We start from the raw sequence: 18,683 nt of genomic DNA, 5'->3' as shown, positions 1-18,683 counted from the left end.
ACCAGGAGACTAGAAAATGGACATAGAACTTATCACTGCAAGCCTCTTGACCTAGAAGGTCTTCCCTCCATTCTTAAAGCCATTGAAACATACATTAGCACAGTGCTTGAGTTAGAGGGTCCTGGCTTCCAGCCTTCCTAGAATTTCTGTGAAATGCAGTAGCTGCTGGATAGAAGAGCTCAGTGACATTCTGTTTTTGGAGAGCAAGTTTTCCCAGGAGGGTTTTGCACCAGCTCTGCTATTCCCCAAATACTCTGGCTTCCCTCCAGTGCTCTTGGGGGCAAGGTTGGGTAATTAATTACTTAATGAGGAGATGAGCAGAATTTGGTTTTTGGTTTTCTCCTTGGTAGCACTCATTACCTATTTGTTGTGTATGTGGCTTAGATGATCAATTTGGAGGGATGTCATCCCGGTTCCTGGATGATCGTCTTCCCATGGGGTGTGATTTTTTGACAGTAGGTTCCTGAAAAGATCTCAAGATCATGATGGGGAATCGGGCAATGGATATGAGATAAGGTTGTGGGCTGTAATTGAATTCAAGAGAGGGTTTCTTGTTTTTTTGTATTGAAAGATGCTGAGGTGGTCTTTCTTCCCCTTGTTCAAGGTCTGGGTTTAAAATTCAGATGGATTTTGGTGGTGTTGGATATGCCTTTCTGGTTGATTTGCTCCATCACCCAAAGCAACCTGGATGATGGTAGGAGAGGCAGCGATCTAACTAGCTGTTGAATGTGCCTTCAGATGGATTTGTGTCGGCCCAGTAGGGCTTGGAGGTTTTACATAGGCATCAAGGAGCAGAGCAGGAGTGGATGCTCGGCAGTAAAGGATGTGTGGTTAGTGGGCAGTGTAACCTTGGCACGCACAGCACACTGAAGGTCACAAATAGGACTGGAAGGAGGATATGTGTGTGTGTGTGTGTGTGTGTGTGTGTGTGTGTGTGTGTGTGTGGCGGGATGAGAAGGAGGAGTTGTAGTTCTGGTTAGTAGTGGCCTGGCTGGGTCAGAATGTAGGGTGTTAATCAGTGATCTGAAAAAGCAGGGTAGACATGGGGGAGTCCGATCTCAGGGGCAAAGGAAGAATGATGTGGAGGAACAGAGACTATGCAATTAATCTGGAACAGTGTGTGATTAATTGCTTATTTTTTTTCAGGAAGACTCTTAATTGCATCGTCCTGCTTTTCACAGAAAGCTGAGTTAAGGGATATTCTCTGACAGGGGCATCTTAAGATGAAGGCCCGGGCCCTTCAATAAATATTTGTTGATTTAATTTCCTCACTATCTTTTTTTTCTCCCCCAGAATGTGTTTATATTGCATACTGTATCTGAAGATTTTGCAATTTCACCTTTGGTGGTTCAAAATAATCTCTCTAGAGCATCAAATGAGCTTCTGTGCTTTTCCCAACAAAACATTTAGTAAAAATCTTATAAAAATTCATCCATACAAAACACAACAATGTATTTGTTATTTAGAAATGCCATTGGAGTATTCCTATCTTTGGGGATATGATAACGTCTTTTTCCATTGCAATTTGGGCTCAGAATCGGGAAGTTTTTTTTTCCCCCCCTTCTTATATTTTCTTATGTGATGTTGTCATGGGACTTGGCTACTCTGCCCAGGACAGATCTGTAGGCAAAACTACAGTAGCATTTTTGAAATTCACCCCACCTGTTGGATGTAGGTGACCCTGGATATGTTAGATTATGATGAATTGGGAAGCCAATAAAATAGATGCAGTGATGAAATCACTTAGCACCTTCTGCAATGTTATGGATATATAGTTGCAGAATTAATTTGCAGGAGGAGGCTTCTGCTTTGAGTGCCGCCTTTGCCCTCCAGCTACCTCCTGCTTAAGTTCCCCCTCCCTCCCTGGTTTCAGCATCACAAGTTTTTATTTACACATGTTGGTTTACTTGAGCTGTTACTCATTCTTCCCACCATTGAGGAAACAGCAGATTCTGCTCTGTTGTGCTGAGGAAATTGACCCTAGATTGTTCCTAGTGAATTGAGTAAAACATGTGGCCTTGTAGCTGAATGAACCAGGGATTTTCATGGAGACTCTTGGCTATAAAACTGACTGTGGTTGTATCTTGCTTCTCAGGATTCCATCCACCCATCCATCCACCCACCTATCCCCCCACATATCCACTCATCTACCTACCTATCAATCTTTAGGGGGACCCAAAACTATATTTTTAAGCCCAGCACTGCATGCATCATTATTTAGATTTAGGAAGAATCTCCATCTCAGTACAATCTCAGCCAAAGTACTACTTGAGTTGGTGAGTGCCAGAGAGAATATCAAGAACCACATTTGTGTGTCTTTGGACAGGACTGTGGTAAAGGTAGTTTTGGAGGGTGTCTGTTTGGTGTCTCTTTTCCTTTTTAACCAGTAGTTACCCAAATCAAATCTCCAAGCTTTGAATGCCTGGGTGTTCCTCTGAGCCTCTATTCACGAGAACTTACAGTAGAAGGATAGTAACAGATATCTGTGTGTGAGGTTTAAAAATAAAGCCCTCTTCCCTCCCCTGTCAGCCTGGGGTACATGTCTTTGGGTCTTTCCTCCTGTTTTGAGACACTGCCTCATTTAAGCTTTTGCTGAAACAGTGCATTTCTTCAAACCTTAAGGGTCATTCCTACAATATAAAAACTAGCTGGATGTATGCTTTGTGCTACTTCTGCACTGGCTAGGTCTCTGCTTATAGAGAAGTTGGAAATGTGGGAGGAGAGACATGAGCTTGATAAACTTGGATTTGTGGGCTCGTGGAGGTGGTGGGGGTGGGGGTTGTCTCAAGCTTATTGTAAGAAGGGGAACCCTTCTTCCTTTTGCCTCCGGGTATTTTCCTTCCCTTTTGAGTGGGTCTGAAAAGTTAGCGATGGAGCCAGCCATTTAGACCCGGTAGAGAAATGAAGTATGGCTGCTCACCTAGGGTTTTTCTCTGGCTAGTTTTTGGTATGTTGGTTTCCTCACTTGCAGAATGTGAGAACAGTGATGCCTTTCTATGGGGCTATGGTAGGATGAGAGGCAATGTATTGAAATCATGTCAGAAAGCCTCACTCAGTGTTCATTGTCCTCACTCATACACCGATCTGGACCCATGACATATTCTCTCTGTACTTCCAAGAGGACACGAGAAGGATCTAGCAATAATTATGTAGTTGAGAGTCATACCAGCCACGAAACCCAGCTTCCTAGGCCTTAGGGATTTCCTTCTACAAGTGTTTAAATGTCCCAGAGAAACCAGATGCCAGTGGCTAGAAGGTAGTCATGGAGAAGGAGTAGATGGAGAGACAGAATGTTGGGGTTCTCTTCCAGCATGGGCACCTCCCTCTCTGGTTGACTGCATCCAGGCAGATTTGTGGAAACATTCAGAGAACACAGAGCAGACACCTCTGCTGTAGAACCGGTGTGGCATGCATTGGACATCTGTGGGCTGGAGCCAGCTGAAGCCACTTCATGAGTTCCACGAGTCCACATGAGTTCCCTTCATGCTGAAAGACAGTGGTGATTTTCTTCCTGGAATGTCCATCTATTCCCTTGTTGAGATTGAATCTCTAGGCGAGGACTGGATCTGTTCAGCTCTGCTCTTCATAAAACGAATGGATTTGGGGCAGTGGCGAGGAAGGTGGAGATAATTTCAGATGGACAGTCTCACAACACACTCCTTCTTAACAGGCTACCAGCTCCCTACCAGGCTGTATTCCAAGCACTTTACACAGATTAACTTACTTATTACAGAACAGTCCAAGAGGAAGGTACTGCTGTTGTTTTTCTCATTTTACATGTGAGGAAAACTGAGGCCTGGAGTGATTTTTTTTTTTTTTTTTAAAGCAGCCAGTCCCAAATGGTGCAGCTCTGATTGTCATGGAGGTTACTGTGGAGTAAGGTGGGGGCAGGGTGGGATAGGAGGGCCAGGCAGGTCCACATGCTTGTTTTAAGCTTTGTGGATTTATTGAACAGTTAAACTGAACAGTTCTTGGCTATCTCTCATTTCTTCCTCTGCTCATTTAGTGACTCTTACCTGAGGTGTGTGTGTGTGTGTGCGCGTGTGTGCGCGTGTGCGCGTGCATGTGTGTGCGCCACGCATGTGCGTGTGCCTATGTCTACTTTCTTTGAGGGAAAGGTCAATCAAGTAGAAGGTCAGTCAAGCCAGGAAATCACGCTGGCCACAGTCTCCACCATTTTGTCAGGCTGATTGTCATAAACTGCCCAATAAGCGTTTGGTAAGCTGATATATATATACACACACACACATAAATATGTCTTTCTGTCTTTCTGTCTGTCTTTCTTTCTTTCTTTCTTTCTTTCTTTCTTTCTTTCTTTCTTTCTTTCTTTCTTTCTTTCTTTCTTTCTTTCTTTCTTTTCTTGGGCTTGAACTCAGGCTCTGGGTATGTTGTTCTTTCTCAAGGCTAAAGCCCTACCACTTGAACTTTTTCTGTGTATGTGGTACCAAGAAATCGAACCTAGGGATTTGTGTATGCTCAGCAAGCACTCTACCATTAGATCACACTCATGATCCAATTTTTTTTTTTTAAGGATCGGTTCTCCCAACTTCTGATCCTCCTTCTCAGCCTCTTAAGTGCTAGGATTACAGCATATACCACCAGGCCTTGCCAAAGCATTTTTTATGGCTTTCTTCATGATGACTCCATAATCCTCATCCCTTCAGATTTTCATTTTCCACTTCCAGTTGCCTTCGATAGTTTATTCCAGTGGACCATCGCCTCGATTCTCTTATTTCCTTCCACATTTCACCAAAGGCTCTTCGACATTGTGCTTGCTACAGACCTCCACTTCAAAGAGTCTCATCTGTGATTAGATTTTTTTTTTTTTAAATCAGCAACAATGACAGCATCTTCTCCAGTCCCCAAGGGCATACATCACTATATTTCCCCAGTGAGTTAACACACTGTAACTAGCTTCCGCCCATAGCGACTACCCTTCAGTGTCTAGTGTTGTTTTTCCTCCACTGTTACTTGGATCATGTTTAGTAATTTGCCTCTGGGGTGTCAGGCTGGGTTCTCTCCTTTCTTCTTGCTCATTCAATTTCTTCTCTCTCCTAGTCAAGTACATCTTGTTCTCCTCGTCTTATCTGTTCTCTATTTAGAATGTATATGTGCCTGCCTGGCAGCCCTGGCAGGACCATTCTACCGCCTTCTCACTTGCCTTAAAGATACCTTTAGGAAACGGCATGCAAACCATCCTATCTCAGTCCTTCAAAAATTAGGCTCCAGAGAATGTGTGAAGCTTGTGTTTTGTTGGCCTACACATGCTAACGTGCTTGTTTGCCTTGGATCCCTCAAGAAGACAGTCATGGATTTATTGGTGCTACACGGTCCCAAGAGCAGTGCTGGACTGGCAACTCCTCCTTCACTTACGCACATTCCTCTGCATTCTGTCAGTGTTACTTGCTTTCTCTGTCTCCTGACCTCTCTGGAGCAAACTTCCCATAGGAATAATGTCTATCAAAGTCTCTCTTCTCATGCCTGGGATGCCGTGGACATGACTGAGTGAGAAGATGGTGAATGCACTCAACCAGTCTAGTCATCTCCAGCTAGCCACATGCTGTTAATTCCCACTGTGCTTCTGGATGGACAACTCTCTCTGTCTCTCTGTCGGTCTGTCTCTGTCTCCCCCCACCCTCTCTCTCTGTCTTTCTCTCTCTGTTTTTGTCTATATTATGGGTACTTGGTTTTCTGCCCACCTCTTGGACTGCCACCCTTTTCTGTTGTGGAATCTTAAACTGTATGTATTATTATTCACTCTTGATTTTACCCTTTTCTGACTTTGTTCATAATTGTGTTTAAGGAATTACCACTTTTTCTAACCCTTCTAAGGCAAGAGAACAGGATCTCCCCCTCCCTCTCTCCCCACCTTCCCTGCCATTCCATGATTAGGCAAACCTTCCTGGTTGTGTCTCTGGTGGCACTTGCATTCCTGCCCATCATTTTGTCCTCACTGTCACCCATGATGACTTTTGCTTGGACTGTTGTAGTTGCCTCCGAAGTCCTCTGCCTCTGCTTTTCCTGGCTGTAATCCATTCTCTACAGAGGGGTGGACGTCTTCCAAAGCAAGGGTTGGATGATGTAATCGGCCAGCCAAGGCCTTCAGCAGCATCCTAGTGTGCACAGAATTAATGACCTCTTCCAAACTTGACATTCAAGCCCGAAACGCCAGACCCCTAGCCAGCCATTTCACTTGTGCTCAACTTCGTGTCCCTTGTGTCTGGCCAAATTGCCCAAGGCTCAATGAGGACAGGGCCATGTCTTTCTTCTTTTGCAGCCAACAGGGCTTTGCCCTGGCAGGTCTAATATCCGTCAAATTGAATTAGACTACAGTGGCCAGGGATTATAGCAATCCCTTCTGCACAATTTATATAGTTACTAATGAATGGGGGCCATCATTTACTGAGAACTTCCTGTGTGTGGTCAGGTCTGGGTTTTCAGGCCTTCACACACATTACCTTGTCAAGTCCTCACTGTCTCACTGCAGTCCTGTGAGGTGGCTGGTGTTGTCCCCATTTCACAAATGAGAACACTTGAGACTCAAGGACTTGGGCTGGTATTTGGTTGCCTAGAGACCTCTGCACCCCTTACCTTTCCTCCTAATGGTCATGTCTTGGCTGGGTTGTGCAGGATTGATGCCCTTGTCTACTGATCAAGGTGAAAGAGGCCTCTTTTCTAGAGAAGTCAGTCTGAGCTAGGCCTTATTTATCCCAGGTGTGTGGCAAGTCGTCTCTGAAGTTTGGTCACCTCTGAAGCTCACCCAGCCAAAGGGTGGCCTACATTTCCAACTTCTAGATTTAGGGCTAATACAAGTGCCCTGTACTTCTTTTGCAGGGGGCGGGGCGTGGAGAATGGGGGAGACAGAGTTCGGCCCTCTGATGTAAAGTTCAGGCATTAGGATCACCTAGGCCCGGGTTCCTGTCTGGGTATCCTCTAGCCAGTTGTGTGGATGAGGTATTTCATTTTGTTTCAGCCTCAAGTCGCTCCTCTCTAATGGGGGATGGAATAGTGCCTACGTGATCGGTTTCCCACGGAGACACGTGGAGCGCTAGCTTAGCTTCCCTTAGCAGAGCAGGTGTTCATGTGGCTTATTGTTATTCAGGTGTGAGGATGGGACTGAGGTGCTTTCAGCTTTCCTTGCCTCCCTTCTTTGTACTTTATAAAGACATCTCGCAGATTTCTGACCATTGAGAGACTTTGACTCCACACAGGGTGTCTGACAGATGTCCTAATATCTCCATCCAGCATTTCACTCTGAATGGAGTCTGTAGCGCATTGGTTAGATCTGCCTTTTTCAGAAAACACTCCAGAGGCTTCTGGCAGGATCCAGGTCTGGTGACAACTGTTGCAGTTCCCAGCACAGATCCCCCACACTTCCACCCTTTTCTGAATGATTGAACATCCTGTGCCCTGACCCCTTGCGTAAACTGTCCCCTCTCCCCTCCTTCTCCCCCCTCCCCCGCAATGAGAGAGAGTGTGTCGCTGTGACACTGCTTCCCAGAACCATGCCGATCATCTGTGCATCTGTGGTTGCAAGGGCACCAAAATTACATCTGGGACTCCTTTCTCCTGTGACCTTTGTCTTCCAGCTGCTTGAGCCATCATGTGCTGGCACATCACTCATTCACTCACTTCATTTGTTTCCCCATTCAGCACATCCATTGTTCTAGGCCCTCTCTGAGCAGGGAAGGTAAATCCTTGCCCTCAAGAAGCTCAGTGTCTGTGGGAGGAAGGTGGAGAAGGGGGAAGGGGCCAAAACACTATACATGACATGGATTGAGATGGTGATTGGGACTGAAGAAATCAGAACTGCCTTGGACCTGAGTCTGGTGGCCACTTAAGTGCCCAGGGAAGACCTTCCTGAACTGAACCTGGGCCCTGGGTATCTGTTTAGGAAGGTGGAGTTACTTTGTAAGGTGACACAGCTGACTGCCTGTGAGGTAGCATATAAGTCCAGCCCCAGTAGCTAAATGGGGCCAGATGTAGTTGTAGATGTCATGACAGGTAAAGGTCCTTGGCTCCATGGAGCGTCCATTATGGAGGAGCAGCTGCATCTTCATGTGTTCTTCAGTCAGATAGCCCGCTGTATGCCAAGAACTTTCTAGGCAATTGAGGATGCACCATTGATCATAGAGGCAAAAAACAAAAACAAGAAACCCAAAACTCTGCCTAGAGTGTGTTCTCCCAAAATGACAACATGGAGCTGTTCTCAAAGACATCTGGGAAGGTTATTCCAGGAAGAGGGAAACAGGCAAAGGCCTGGACACCAGGACTGATATGTTGTACCCAGCAAACAGAAAGCCCGTTAAAGCCACTTCAGCTTTTAGGATCCATGAGGGATGTGATCTCAGGTGAGGTCAGCACAGCTAGAGGATTTTGAGGAAGTACATAGATGATCACATGACCCTTTTACACAGGATTCTTCTGACCATTGCTGGCGGGTGGGTTTATAGAGGGACAGAACAAGGGTTGGAGCTAGGGAGCTAAGCGGGTTTGTTGCAGGCATCCAAGCAAGAGGTGGAAATTTGTCAATGAAATCAGTACTGGGAATTGAATTAAAAAACTCATAGGAAGGTAGTATTAATAGAGTATTAATAATGTGATTTTTGATAAATGATCTTTGAAGTACATATTAATCATTCTAGAGCAAATGCCGAAATTTATCTGGAGATATGCTACTGCTGATTGTGTGTGCGAGTGTGAAAAGTTTGTGTATACATGGCATTGTGTGTGTGCATGCGTGTGTGTATGCATGTGTGTACATGTGGCCCCCAAACTAGACAGTAAAATTCTGTAGGAGATCAGTGCTTTTGGTACATTATTTCCAAGTTCACAGTGGCTGAGTATTTTATAATGGGTTTATAAAGTGAGCTCACAAATTTCAGAATGTACAATCTTAAAAGCCAGTCTATTTTTAGAAGCAGAATGCGATGGTACTCTCCCAACCCACCCACCACATTACATTTTTGTGGCTGCCTATATATTAGTGCCACTGGCCACAATAAAGGTGAGACCTTCAGCTAAGCTGAGTTTGATTTTTCTCATGTTAGCATCTCGTCATCCACTCTCAGCTATTTCAAAAAATGTCTGTGGCTTGTGATCTGTGATTTAGTGGCATATTAAATAGGCCTAGGGTTCCCTTCTTAGGGGAATAGACAGGCTGGGTGCTTACATATGATCCTAATCACCATGGTGGGTGTTGAGTCTTAGCCTGTCTTCTTGCTCATTGAATGGGAGTCCACACTGTATTCTCTTTTGATAGGAAGTATTCTGATAATAGCTTTTATCCAGGGATTTTTTTTGAGTTATACAAATTATTTATAGACATATTTTATATTTATAAAACTGCATTTTATCTTTTGCGGATTTTTTTTTGGGTGCCTAAATGTGGAGATTTCATGTAAAGCAATTTTTAGGTCCTGTCTAATACATTTGAAGCAAATACGTTCTTTCTGTTGCCCTGATACTGGCTCCCTCTTTCCTCTTGTGTGCTGAACCATCACCTCTCTTAACACTCCTTAGGACTTCTCTGTTTACAAGGCCAGATGCATTTGTCAGGAAGAGATGTTGATTTCAGAGTAATTTGTTTCTTCTTCTTCTTCTTCTTCTTCTTCTTCTAGAAAATAGAAGCTGGAAAGAAAGAGGGAAAACCCAAACTTGGCTTTGGTGCTGGGAGAGACAGCACTGCTGTGTGTGGGTGGGTGGCTGCATGCACCCGCTGCTCAGAAGTGTCACTTCTCTCCATGGGGATAGCAGGGCTGTGCATCCGAGATGTGGCCAGGAGGAGTAGGCAAGCAATGTGTGGGCAGGCTGCATGTTCTTTTATTAGCATCCCCATTGTACTGCGTCTCATCTAGTCGGGAGCCTTCATCGTCAGAGGCTTCTAGCAATCTATACTGTTTCCTATTTCCTTGTCCCCCTCCGAGCCACCATTCGAAGGAAGGGAGAATGGCTTTTGTGTGTGGGTTGAACTTTTTTCTGGGGGTGGTGGTGGGCTGATCTGGCTTGCGGCTGTTCTTGGTTCCCCAGGCTGTCCTGAGGTTCAGGTTTAGCATCTAGTACAGCCAGTCACCTCATATAACCCAGTCTCCATTTCCTCCATGACTGCCCCCTCTCCACTTTACTGCATCTGCAGCATTTCTCATAGGTTTGTCCTGGTCTGCCCAGCCCAAGAAGTAGCAGAGTTGAGATCTAAGCTTTCTGTACTTTGAACCTCCAGCTCCTGCACCTACAGGCCAATCATCCTGAGCTGTAGAGAGCCAGCACTTCCTTAGCCCTAGTGCCAGGGGGGGACAGTAATCCTCCTCTCATTAGATGGTGGGGGAGCCAGCGAGGTCATCTGTGAAGTGTGGTTAGAGCCAGGACCATTTGATAGATGGCCACTGTTGATCATGAGGGTAGTGACATTAATTTTCTCTCTTGAGATTGTTCCTTCCTGGGGGCTAGGGTTTTGTGGCTTCCTTTACTTTACAGCCTCTCCAGCAGGGCTTCTCAGCTTGACTCTATTGACATTTTGGGCTGGCTGGTTTTTGTTATGGGACTGGGTTGTGCAGACCAGCATTTATGGCTTCTACCCTGCTGGATGGTAATAGCATTCCTGCCACAAGCTGTTGAAATTAGAACAACAACAACAACAAAAATATCTGTAGATATTGCTAAATGGCTAGGGTACTTGTACATGCATGTGCAAAATTGCCCCTGGTTGAGAACTACACATTTACTTGTACCTTGTTTTGGAATTCTTAACCCATAAGGATTTGGGTCCCAACAAAGTACCTATTCCAAAGAGTCTGGCCAGGGTTCAGTGTTCAAATTGTGGAGATAGTGAGTTTTCTGAATCATGAGCGGAACACTGGTGGTGGTGGTGGTGGTGGTGTGTGTGTGTGTGTGTGTGTGTGTGTGTGTGTAGCTTGAATTCAGGAATTAGAAGCTAACCATTAGCTAGCTAGCTAGCTTTCTTTCTTTCTTAAAATTTTGTTCAAGTCTGGTGGTCTACTATGTGAGCCACAGCTCTACTTGCAGATTTTTGTTGGCTCATCAGAGATAAGAACCTCAAGGACTTTTTCCTGCTTGGGTTGGCTTCAAACCTTGGTCCTCAGATCTCAGCTTTCTGAGTAGTTAGGATTATGGGTGTGAGCCAGTGGCACCTGACTGCACTGTCTCCAATTAGCACAGTTGGAAATCACTATTGCTTAGTAAAGATGGTGAAGTCTAGGCCACTGTCTCGGACTTAATTGGTGTGGGTGGACCCTTCACGCAGTGTTTTTGTTTAACCTCTACCAGCACCAGGTGATGCTGCCATGCAGCCACCAGGCTGAGGACAGTAAGCTGTGATGACCTTTCCCCTCCATCCCCCAGCCTCATCCTTCAGTCCCATTCATGTTTTTCTGGTTGTTATTTTACATTTTATTTGGTCTCATCATCCTTACCCAAGCTTTTTTTCTTTCTTTTTTAATAGATGTGATTTTTGAAAAGTTATTCTTAAAAGATGTTTTCTTTAGTGTATTTATTCTGAAGAGCTCTTAATTGCTGTACTTAGAACTACTAAGCAATGAACCTTTGTCAAGCACCAAAATCACAGAATGAGGGCGGGGGGGGGGGGAGGAGAGTGTTAGTTGATGAGAAGGATTGTTGCACTGTCTTCAAGTGCTGGCTGTGCATCTCCTGGATTCTGGGTCCCATTAATGAGTGACCTAGAAGCGTGTGTGCGTGCGTGCGTGGGTGCGTGCATGTGTGTGTGTGTTGTAAGCAGTCAACTTGGTACACACAGTAATGCCCTATTCAGGATTAAGCACACTTGAGCTGACTTTCCACGTGTCATTAAGTTTTACAAGCCACATCCCACTTCACCATGGTAAGCTTGTCTAAGAGGAGCCAGTTCTGTGCTTATGCACAAAGAGGCGTGGCCTGTGTGGTCTTCCATGGCGCCTGTTAAGCATGAAGCTTAGTGGCACACGGATGTCCCTTGATAGCTAAGAAGCCTGGAATCATCTCTCCCCATATGAGTGTGTTGGGTCTTGCTGGCTAGGTCACCCACCAAAATGCACTCAGGAAATAGCAAAGGAGACTCAAGGCCATTGCCACTCTATCCATTTCCTCTCCATTTGTGTTACATTGCACGCATGGGTTTGGGCTAGATAATAGGCATTTGAAAGTTTCTAGCCCAATGTGAGACTTCAGAAAAGATTTGTTTCTGAATTACCATCCCTTCTATCCATTTCTATGAATAACCACAATTTGTCTTAATGTGAGCAGTAGCACAGATCACATTTAGGGCTTCATCTTCCCTCCTCCAACCCCCCTCCGCCCCGCCCCCAGTTTTACCATTTCAAATGATTGTCACAGGCCTAGGAGTTAGATGTTATTTACATAATTGCAGGAATAGCAATAATACAGATGCCAACAACACCAGAAACGATTAACATTCATCTGATTTCCCTACTGGGCCATGTACTGTGCTAAACGCTGTACATGGCCTGTATAATCTAATGGTCACAAGGATTCTGAGGTAGGTTAGACTGATCTCCACTTTACAGCTGAGGCGACTGAGGCTCAGAAATGTTCACACAGCTCTTGGAAGAGCAGAATGAGCCTGGGAACCGAGTCCCTTGGTTACCCTACAATGTGAGCCCAGAGAGCCTGTCACTGGGCTACAGCAAGCCAGCGCTTGTTATTGGGGCTGGGAGTGGTGGGCAGAGAGACATTTTGCACTGCTGTAAGGAATTGACCTCTTTCAGGCAGGAAGTCGTTAGGTCAGCAGAAAGCAGAACTTCTACCTGCTGGTAAGTCCCACACTGCTCGCTCATTGATAACCAGCTCCCACACTCCTGTAACCAAGGCAACAAATACCGCACCGCACCGTGGGGCAGCCTAGGGCTCTGCCATATCTTTCCATGCGGAAGAACCTTGGCCAGTTATTTGCCTGGCCCTGTCTGCCCGTCGTCTGTCCCAGTGATTATACCTAGGAAACCAGCCACTAAGGGACATAGCCTTGAGGGGGAGCATTCTTCTCTACCCGCAGGTAACCACTTCCAGGGGTGAGGCACGTGTGTCAGCCACTTAGGCACGTGTGAGTGAGGATGTCCTTTTTGTGGGATCCCCCCCTTCTTGTCCTTTCCCCAGACAGCCTGTTATATTTTTGTAATATTTTCCTCAGAATCGCATCTGGTGCCTTGATTCAGTCTCATTCCCAGCTCCTATCGAGAACAACAGAAATGGCTTATCACCTCTCTGGGCCTGTTTCCTCACCTTGTAACTCGTGTCTGCCTCAGAGAGTTGTTGTGGGGATCCTAAAAGAGTGAAGGCTTGTCTAGCATTCCAACAGGATCAAATGAGTGGTCAGAGCTCAGTCACCTTGTGAGTTTCCTGCCAGTGCTGTGGCACATCATGGCTTAAGAGAACACCAGCATATTGTCTTGTAGTTCTGGGGGGTCAAGATCTAGGGAGGGTTTTTCTGGGCTGAGATCCATCTCGCTAAGGCTACCCTCTTACTAGAGGCTCTAAGGGAGCGCCAGTCTTATCTCTCCCAACTTCCAGAAGCTGTCTGCATCGGTTGGCTCTTGAATCCTTCTTCCATCTTCTAAACCGGTGTGACCGCCGGCCATCCCTCCTTCCTTCTTCACCTCCTTCCATCTTTTAAGGACCTCTAGGATGACATTGGACTCATCCACATAATGAGCTCCCCAGCGTGATCCCCAACGTAGTCACAGCGCTATGGGCCGCTTTCCATGTGTGGTGGGGAGTAGGACATAGACATCTTTGGAATGGCTTTGGTGAGCTATCATGAGCATTAGTTGTTTTAATTTAATTTTTTTTTGCCAGTCCTAGGCCTTGAACTCAGGGCCTGGGTACTGTCCTTGAGCTTTCTCAAGGTTCGAGCTCTACCACTTGAGCCACAGTACCATTTCTGGCTTTCTGTTATGTATGTGATACTAAGGATTCAAACTCAGGTCTTCATGCATGATAGACAAGCACTCTAACTCTAGGCTAAACTCGTGGCCCTTAATTTAATTTTTTAAATAAGGCAAAACAGATTCACTAGTTTGGGGAAGGAATAAATTCTTGAGTCTTGTATGGCCAGCACTCTCTCATCCTTCATGTCTCAGCTCAAATGTCACCTTCTCTGAGAAGCCCTTACTGATCACCTTTGTTTAAAAATGGTAACCCCCAACCCCATTTACTCCACTATAGCCTCTCCTTCTACCCTTTCCCTTCACCTCTTCTTCTTTCGTTGAAGTCTTTCTCATCTGTAACTTTGTTGTTATTGTTTGTAAATCTGCCTGGTGCAGTGTGGGTGGAAGTGTCTCCGGTGGTTTCTGGAACCAAGTGGGTGCATAGTAGGTAGCAGTTGAGTGGGTCAATGAGTGGAGCCACGCCAGGCGTGGTGTGGTATAGTTAATGCTCACATTTGCTTGGTGGTAAATTCTTTTATTGTCATCCCATCTTGCAGATGTGGAAACCAAGGCTCAGAGAGGCCAAGCCCTTGTCCCAGATCAGTGATGGCTGAATTTGCATCATGGCCCCTGCCGCCTTATGGCTTTGATGTTATTTGAAGCTGCCCAAGGCCCATGGTTGCCGGGGGCTGCAGCCTGCTGGCAGGCTCACCGTTCCTGCTGAGGTTTTCTGACCTCAGCTCCCCGGCTTTGCCTAGACTGCCACTTGACATTCGTTCTTCCTCTGCAGGTCTGTTGTGTCGGGTCTAGACTCCCCTGCCAAGACTAGCTCCATGGAAAAGAAACTCCTCATCAAAAGCAAAGAGCTTCAAGACTCTCAGGACAAGTGTCACAAGGTATTTATCTCTGCAGTCGGCCTCCCTCCTCGGTCCAGGATCTTGCCGTCAATATATGCCAAGGGATCTGCCTGGGGCCTCTGCTGGCACTGAGCCTCCTGATCCAGGCGGCGCTCACTTTCTCTCCCTCACCGAAGTCGCTCCTCCAGCAGCTCAGAGGGAGACGAATTCGGGGGCCTTGACGTTGCCATAAATCCTTTTAAGTCTTAACCAGAGGAGGCCCTGGATTTAGAACGGCCCCGTTTCTCAGCATGAGCCAGCCCGATGTCTGCTTCTTCCAGCAGGTGGCGCAGGTGCTCACCTGTGGCTGAGCTGCAGCCCATCTGCTTTGAGTGATGCGAAGTCTCTCTTCCTAGTCTTTTAGAAACTCCTGCTTGTGTCACTGCGGCCACTGTGTTTGATTATGCTCAACGTCTCTTAATGCTCACTGTTCCTGCCCAGAGGCAACTCTCTGGAAAACTTTATTAAAAGTTACTGCTTGTCCGGGACTCCTGAGAGTGCAGACGAATAATTGTCTCCTTGCCCTGTCCAGGATTTGTCCTCTAGATCTTTGCAAGGAGAGATGGGGGGGATCAAGATGGATTTGGGATAAAAATTAAAGTGACCTCTGCAAAACAAAGCCACATCAAACCAAAAACCAAAAGCAAAAACAAACCAAAAAAAAAAAAAAAAAAGGCAAAACAGGTGAAAAATGATGATGGTGGCTTCCTTGCTAACTGGGTTAGAGAAGTGACCAAGTGTGAAGCGAGACTTGGATGAGAGGAGTGACCTAGCATTTGGTGACTGTCCCTACGAAGAACTGTGTGCTCCCGGGCGAAGAAACAATGGTATTTCCATCCCAACTCCTGGCGCATTTGTAGTAGCCCAGACCACCAGATGGTCTCAGGGGCTGCTTGAGATTTTAATTGCTCCTAATCAACCTCCTGGAACCCTTTTTAACCTGTCCATGTGTCTATTTCAGATGGAGCAGGAAATGACCCGGTTACATCGGAGAGTGTCAGAGGTGGAGGCTGTGCTTAGTCAGAAGGAGGTGGAGCTGAAGGCCTCTGAGACTCAGAGATCTCTCCTGGAGCAGGACCTTGCTACCTACATCACAGAATGCAGTGTGAGCCTCCCCTGAAGCCCCCTTCCCTTGGAGGCGGCACTTCCTGTTGTGTGTGTCTCATCCTGTTTCATGAATGAAGCCTTCAGGAGGCACATCACAGCCAGTGCAGAGACAGACACAGAGACAGAGAGAGTGATAGAGAGACAGAGAAAGAGAGAGAGAGGAGAGGAGCAATAGCAAGAAGAATGAGGCTGGACTCAGTGCTGCTGGGTTGCTCATGGAGTGCTGGAGATGGGAGCCAGCCATCACGACAGGTTGTAGAAGGGCCTGACATTTCCCTTCCTCAACCTCTCTAGTCTTCAAACACTGTGTCCGCTAAGAAAATTCAGCCACAAAACTCGCAACCCAATATAAGAAAATATAAATTTGTCTGAAATCAATTTTTTCATTCCCTACAACCAGTGTAGCAACAAGACAAACTCAGGCTTGAAACCAAGGCCCTCTTGTCATTATTTACCATGTGACTTCCATTTTTTTTTTCTTTCCCTCACAAGAGTAGACTGTCTCCTCCATTGTCTTGTGAAATTTTTCATTCAGGTGTTTTTTTTTTTTTTTTTTAAATGTGCCCAATTAAACTGTCTTAAAAAGTTGAATCACATTTATGAAGTCCCCCTTCCTAAGGGAGAGAGAAATCTATAGAACCAGGCTGATTAAGAATAACTGCTATGTTTCCATTCCAGACTTGGCTGCCTTTCAGTGGTGGGTGAAATTATTCAGCTGTGTTTTTCAGATACATATTTCAGTGCCTTTGAAGGACTTGAGGGAAGCTTATGGAGAATAGGTGTCCAGGAAATAAAAAAAAAATGAGACAGGAGATAAGAGATAGACCACTCGGCTCTTTTACACAGCACCTAGCTAGAAGATGAAGTTGTTGCTACATTGAAAGAGGTACCTATCTTTGAGAGTTCTTAAATTATTGATATTCCAGGGAAGGCCAGATAGTAATCCTGATGATGGTTGTTGTAAATGGCAAGTGGAACTTAATTACTCTTTTTGGTCCTAAACATACAAGTAAGTATTGAGGAGGACAGGTAGATGGTGTCAGGAGATGGGATGGATGACACTTCAGGCCGGCTCCGTTAGGTTGCAAAAGCTTGTGATGATGTTTGCTTGCACCAAAGGGGTTTTACAGGATGAAAATTGGAAATCGGCAACCAGCTGGAAGTTGTCAACTTCGGTCCGTCACCCGAAACCATCGTGGTGTCTGGGAAGCAGCGTGCAGCTCTCTTAATGAATCTTTTCAACCAGAGCAGGGTCTGCAGGGCATCTCTATTAAACACGTTTGCTTTCCACAGAGCTTAAAGCGAAGTTTGGAGCAAGCACGGATGGAGGTGTCCCAGGAGGATGACAAAGCCCTGCAGCTCCTCCATGACATCAGAGAGCAGAGCCGGAAGCTCCAGGAGATCAAAGAGCAGGTATGATGCCATGCCCCAAGCAGAGCAGCCAGGCAGCTGGCTCAGACTTCTCATTTCAAGCTGGGTCAAGTGACAGACGGGTAAGGGAAGGGAAGATACAGACTGGTGGGGTGGATGGGCAGGGGGAATGGAAGCAAGAAAGCTATGTAGGTCACTCAGCAACTTTAGATTTCCATGATTTATCTAAATCATACGATCTGTTTCAGCTCCATTTGAAATCCACAATCCTGTAATATTTACTGTTGGTTAGTGATGGTGTTGATTAGGGCTGAAGACTGGCGTCTCATGCCTATAATCCCAGCTATTTGGGAGGTAGAGATTGGGAGGATTGTGCTTCAAGGTCAGCCTGGGAAAAAAGCTCATGAGACTGCCCCCTTCTCCTCCCCACATTCCAACCAGTAGCTGGGCATGGTGGTGCTGTCATCCCCGACTACGTGGCAGAGCTTGACAAGACTATAGAGTTTTAGGCCAACCCAGGAAATAAAGTTCACAAGACCCCATTTCAACAAAAAAGCAAGGCACGCCTGGTACACACCAGTCTTCTTACTCCGTAGCAGGAAGCATAAATAGGAGGTTTGCTGTCTAGTCCAGCCCAGGCAGAAGACTAGAACCTATCTCAAAACTATCAGAATAGAAAGGGTTGGAGGTATGGCTTTAGTGATAGAGCACCCGCCTAGCAAGTATCAAGCCATGTGTTCAAACCCCAGTGCTGCCAAAGCAACAAACAACAAAGTCAGTTTAGGAAGACTTCAGCCTATGGGACAAATATGACTTACCACTTATTTTCTGTGGCTTGTAACAATGCTTTAAATTTTTTTTTAATGGTTGCAGAAAATCAAGAGGAATATGACATTTTGTGATGTGAAAATTTTATGAAATTCAAATTTTAGTTTGCATAGGTAAAGTTCTCTTGGAGCGCAGCCATGTTTATTTATTACTGTATTGGTCACGGCCCCTTTCACATCATGGAGGCAGAAGGAGGAGTTTGTCACTAAATGGGTATGACCTCCAAAGCTCAGAGTGCGTACTTTCTGGCTGTTTATAGAAAAAGGTTGTCAACCCCTGCTTTAGATTGGTATGAAAAATTAAGTATACTAATAATTCTTCAGATGTAGTTTTAAATTTTTGAGAGATGCCAGGATCATTCTTAGTTGTATGTCTATAAAGAAATGTCCCAGGGGCTGGGAATGCAGTTTAGTGGTAGAGCGCTTGCTTAGCTTACACAAAGCCCTGGGGTTCGATTCATCAGCACCACATGGACAGAAAAAGCTGAAAGTGGCGCTGTGGCTCAAGTGGTAGAGTGCTAGCCTTGAGCAAAGCTAAGGGACAGTGCTCAGGCCTTGAGTTCAAGCCCCAGGAATGGCTAATTTAAAAA

At 45.7% G+C, this 18,683-nt stretch overlaps 1 protein-coding gene across 9 annotated transcripts in view; it reads left to right on the top strand.

Moving 5' to 3' along the window:
- Cit (citron rho-interacting serine/threonine kinase) overlaps positions 1–18,683 on the top strand; it is a 183,424-nt gene that overhangs the window by 83,174 nt on the left and 81,567 nt on the right. For all 9 annotated transcript variants that reach the window (XM_090320230.1, XM_090320238.1, XM_090320237.1 and 6 more), the window contains 3 exons: positions 14,683–14,788; positions 15,750–15,893; positions 17,189–17,308. In XM_090320230.1, the coding sequence (XP_090176356.1) occupies positions 14,683–14,788; positions 15,750–15,893; positions 17,189–17,308 (370 nt within the window). The remainder of the gene's footprint in view (positions 1–14,682; positions 14,789–15,749; positions 15,894–17,188; positions 17,309–18,683) is intronic.

The sequence above is a fragment of the Megascapheus bottae genome, chromosome 28 (assembly GCF_031878675.1).
Source record: "Megascapheus bottae isolate mThoBot1 chromosome 28, mThoBot2.hap1, whole genome shotgun sequence".
NCBI lineage: Eukaryota > Metazoa > Chordata > Mammalia > Rodentia > Geomyidae > Megascapheus > Megascapheus bottae.
The sequence above is the reverse complement of the archived record's forward strand: the minus strand, read 5'-3'. Positions and strand labels throughout refer to the sequence as shown.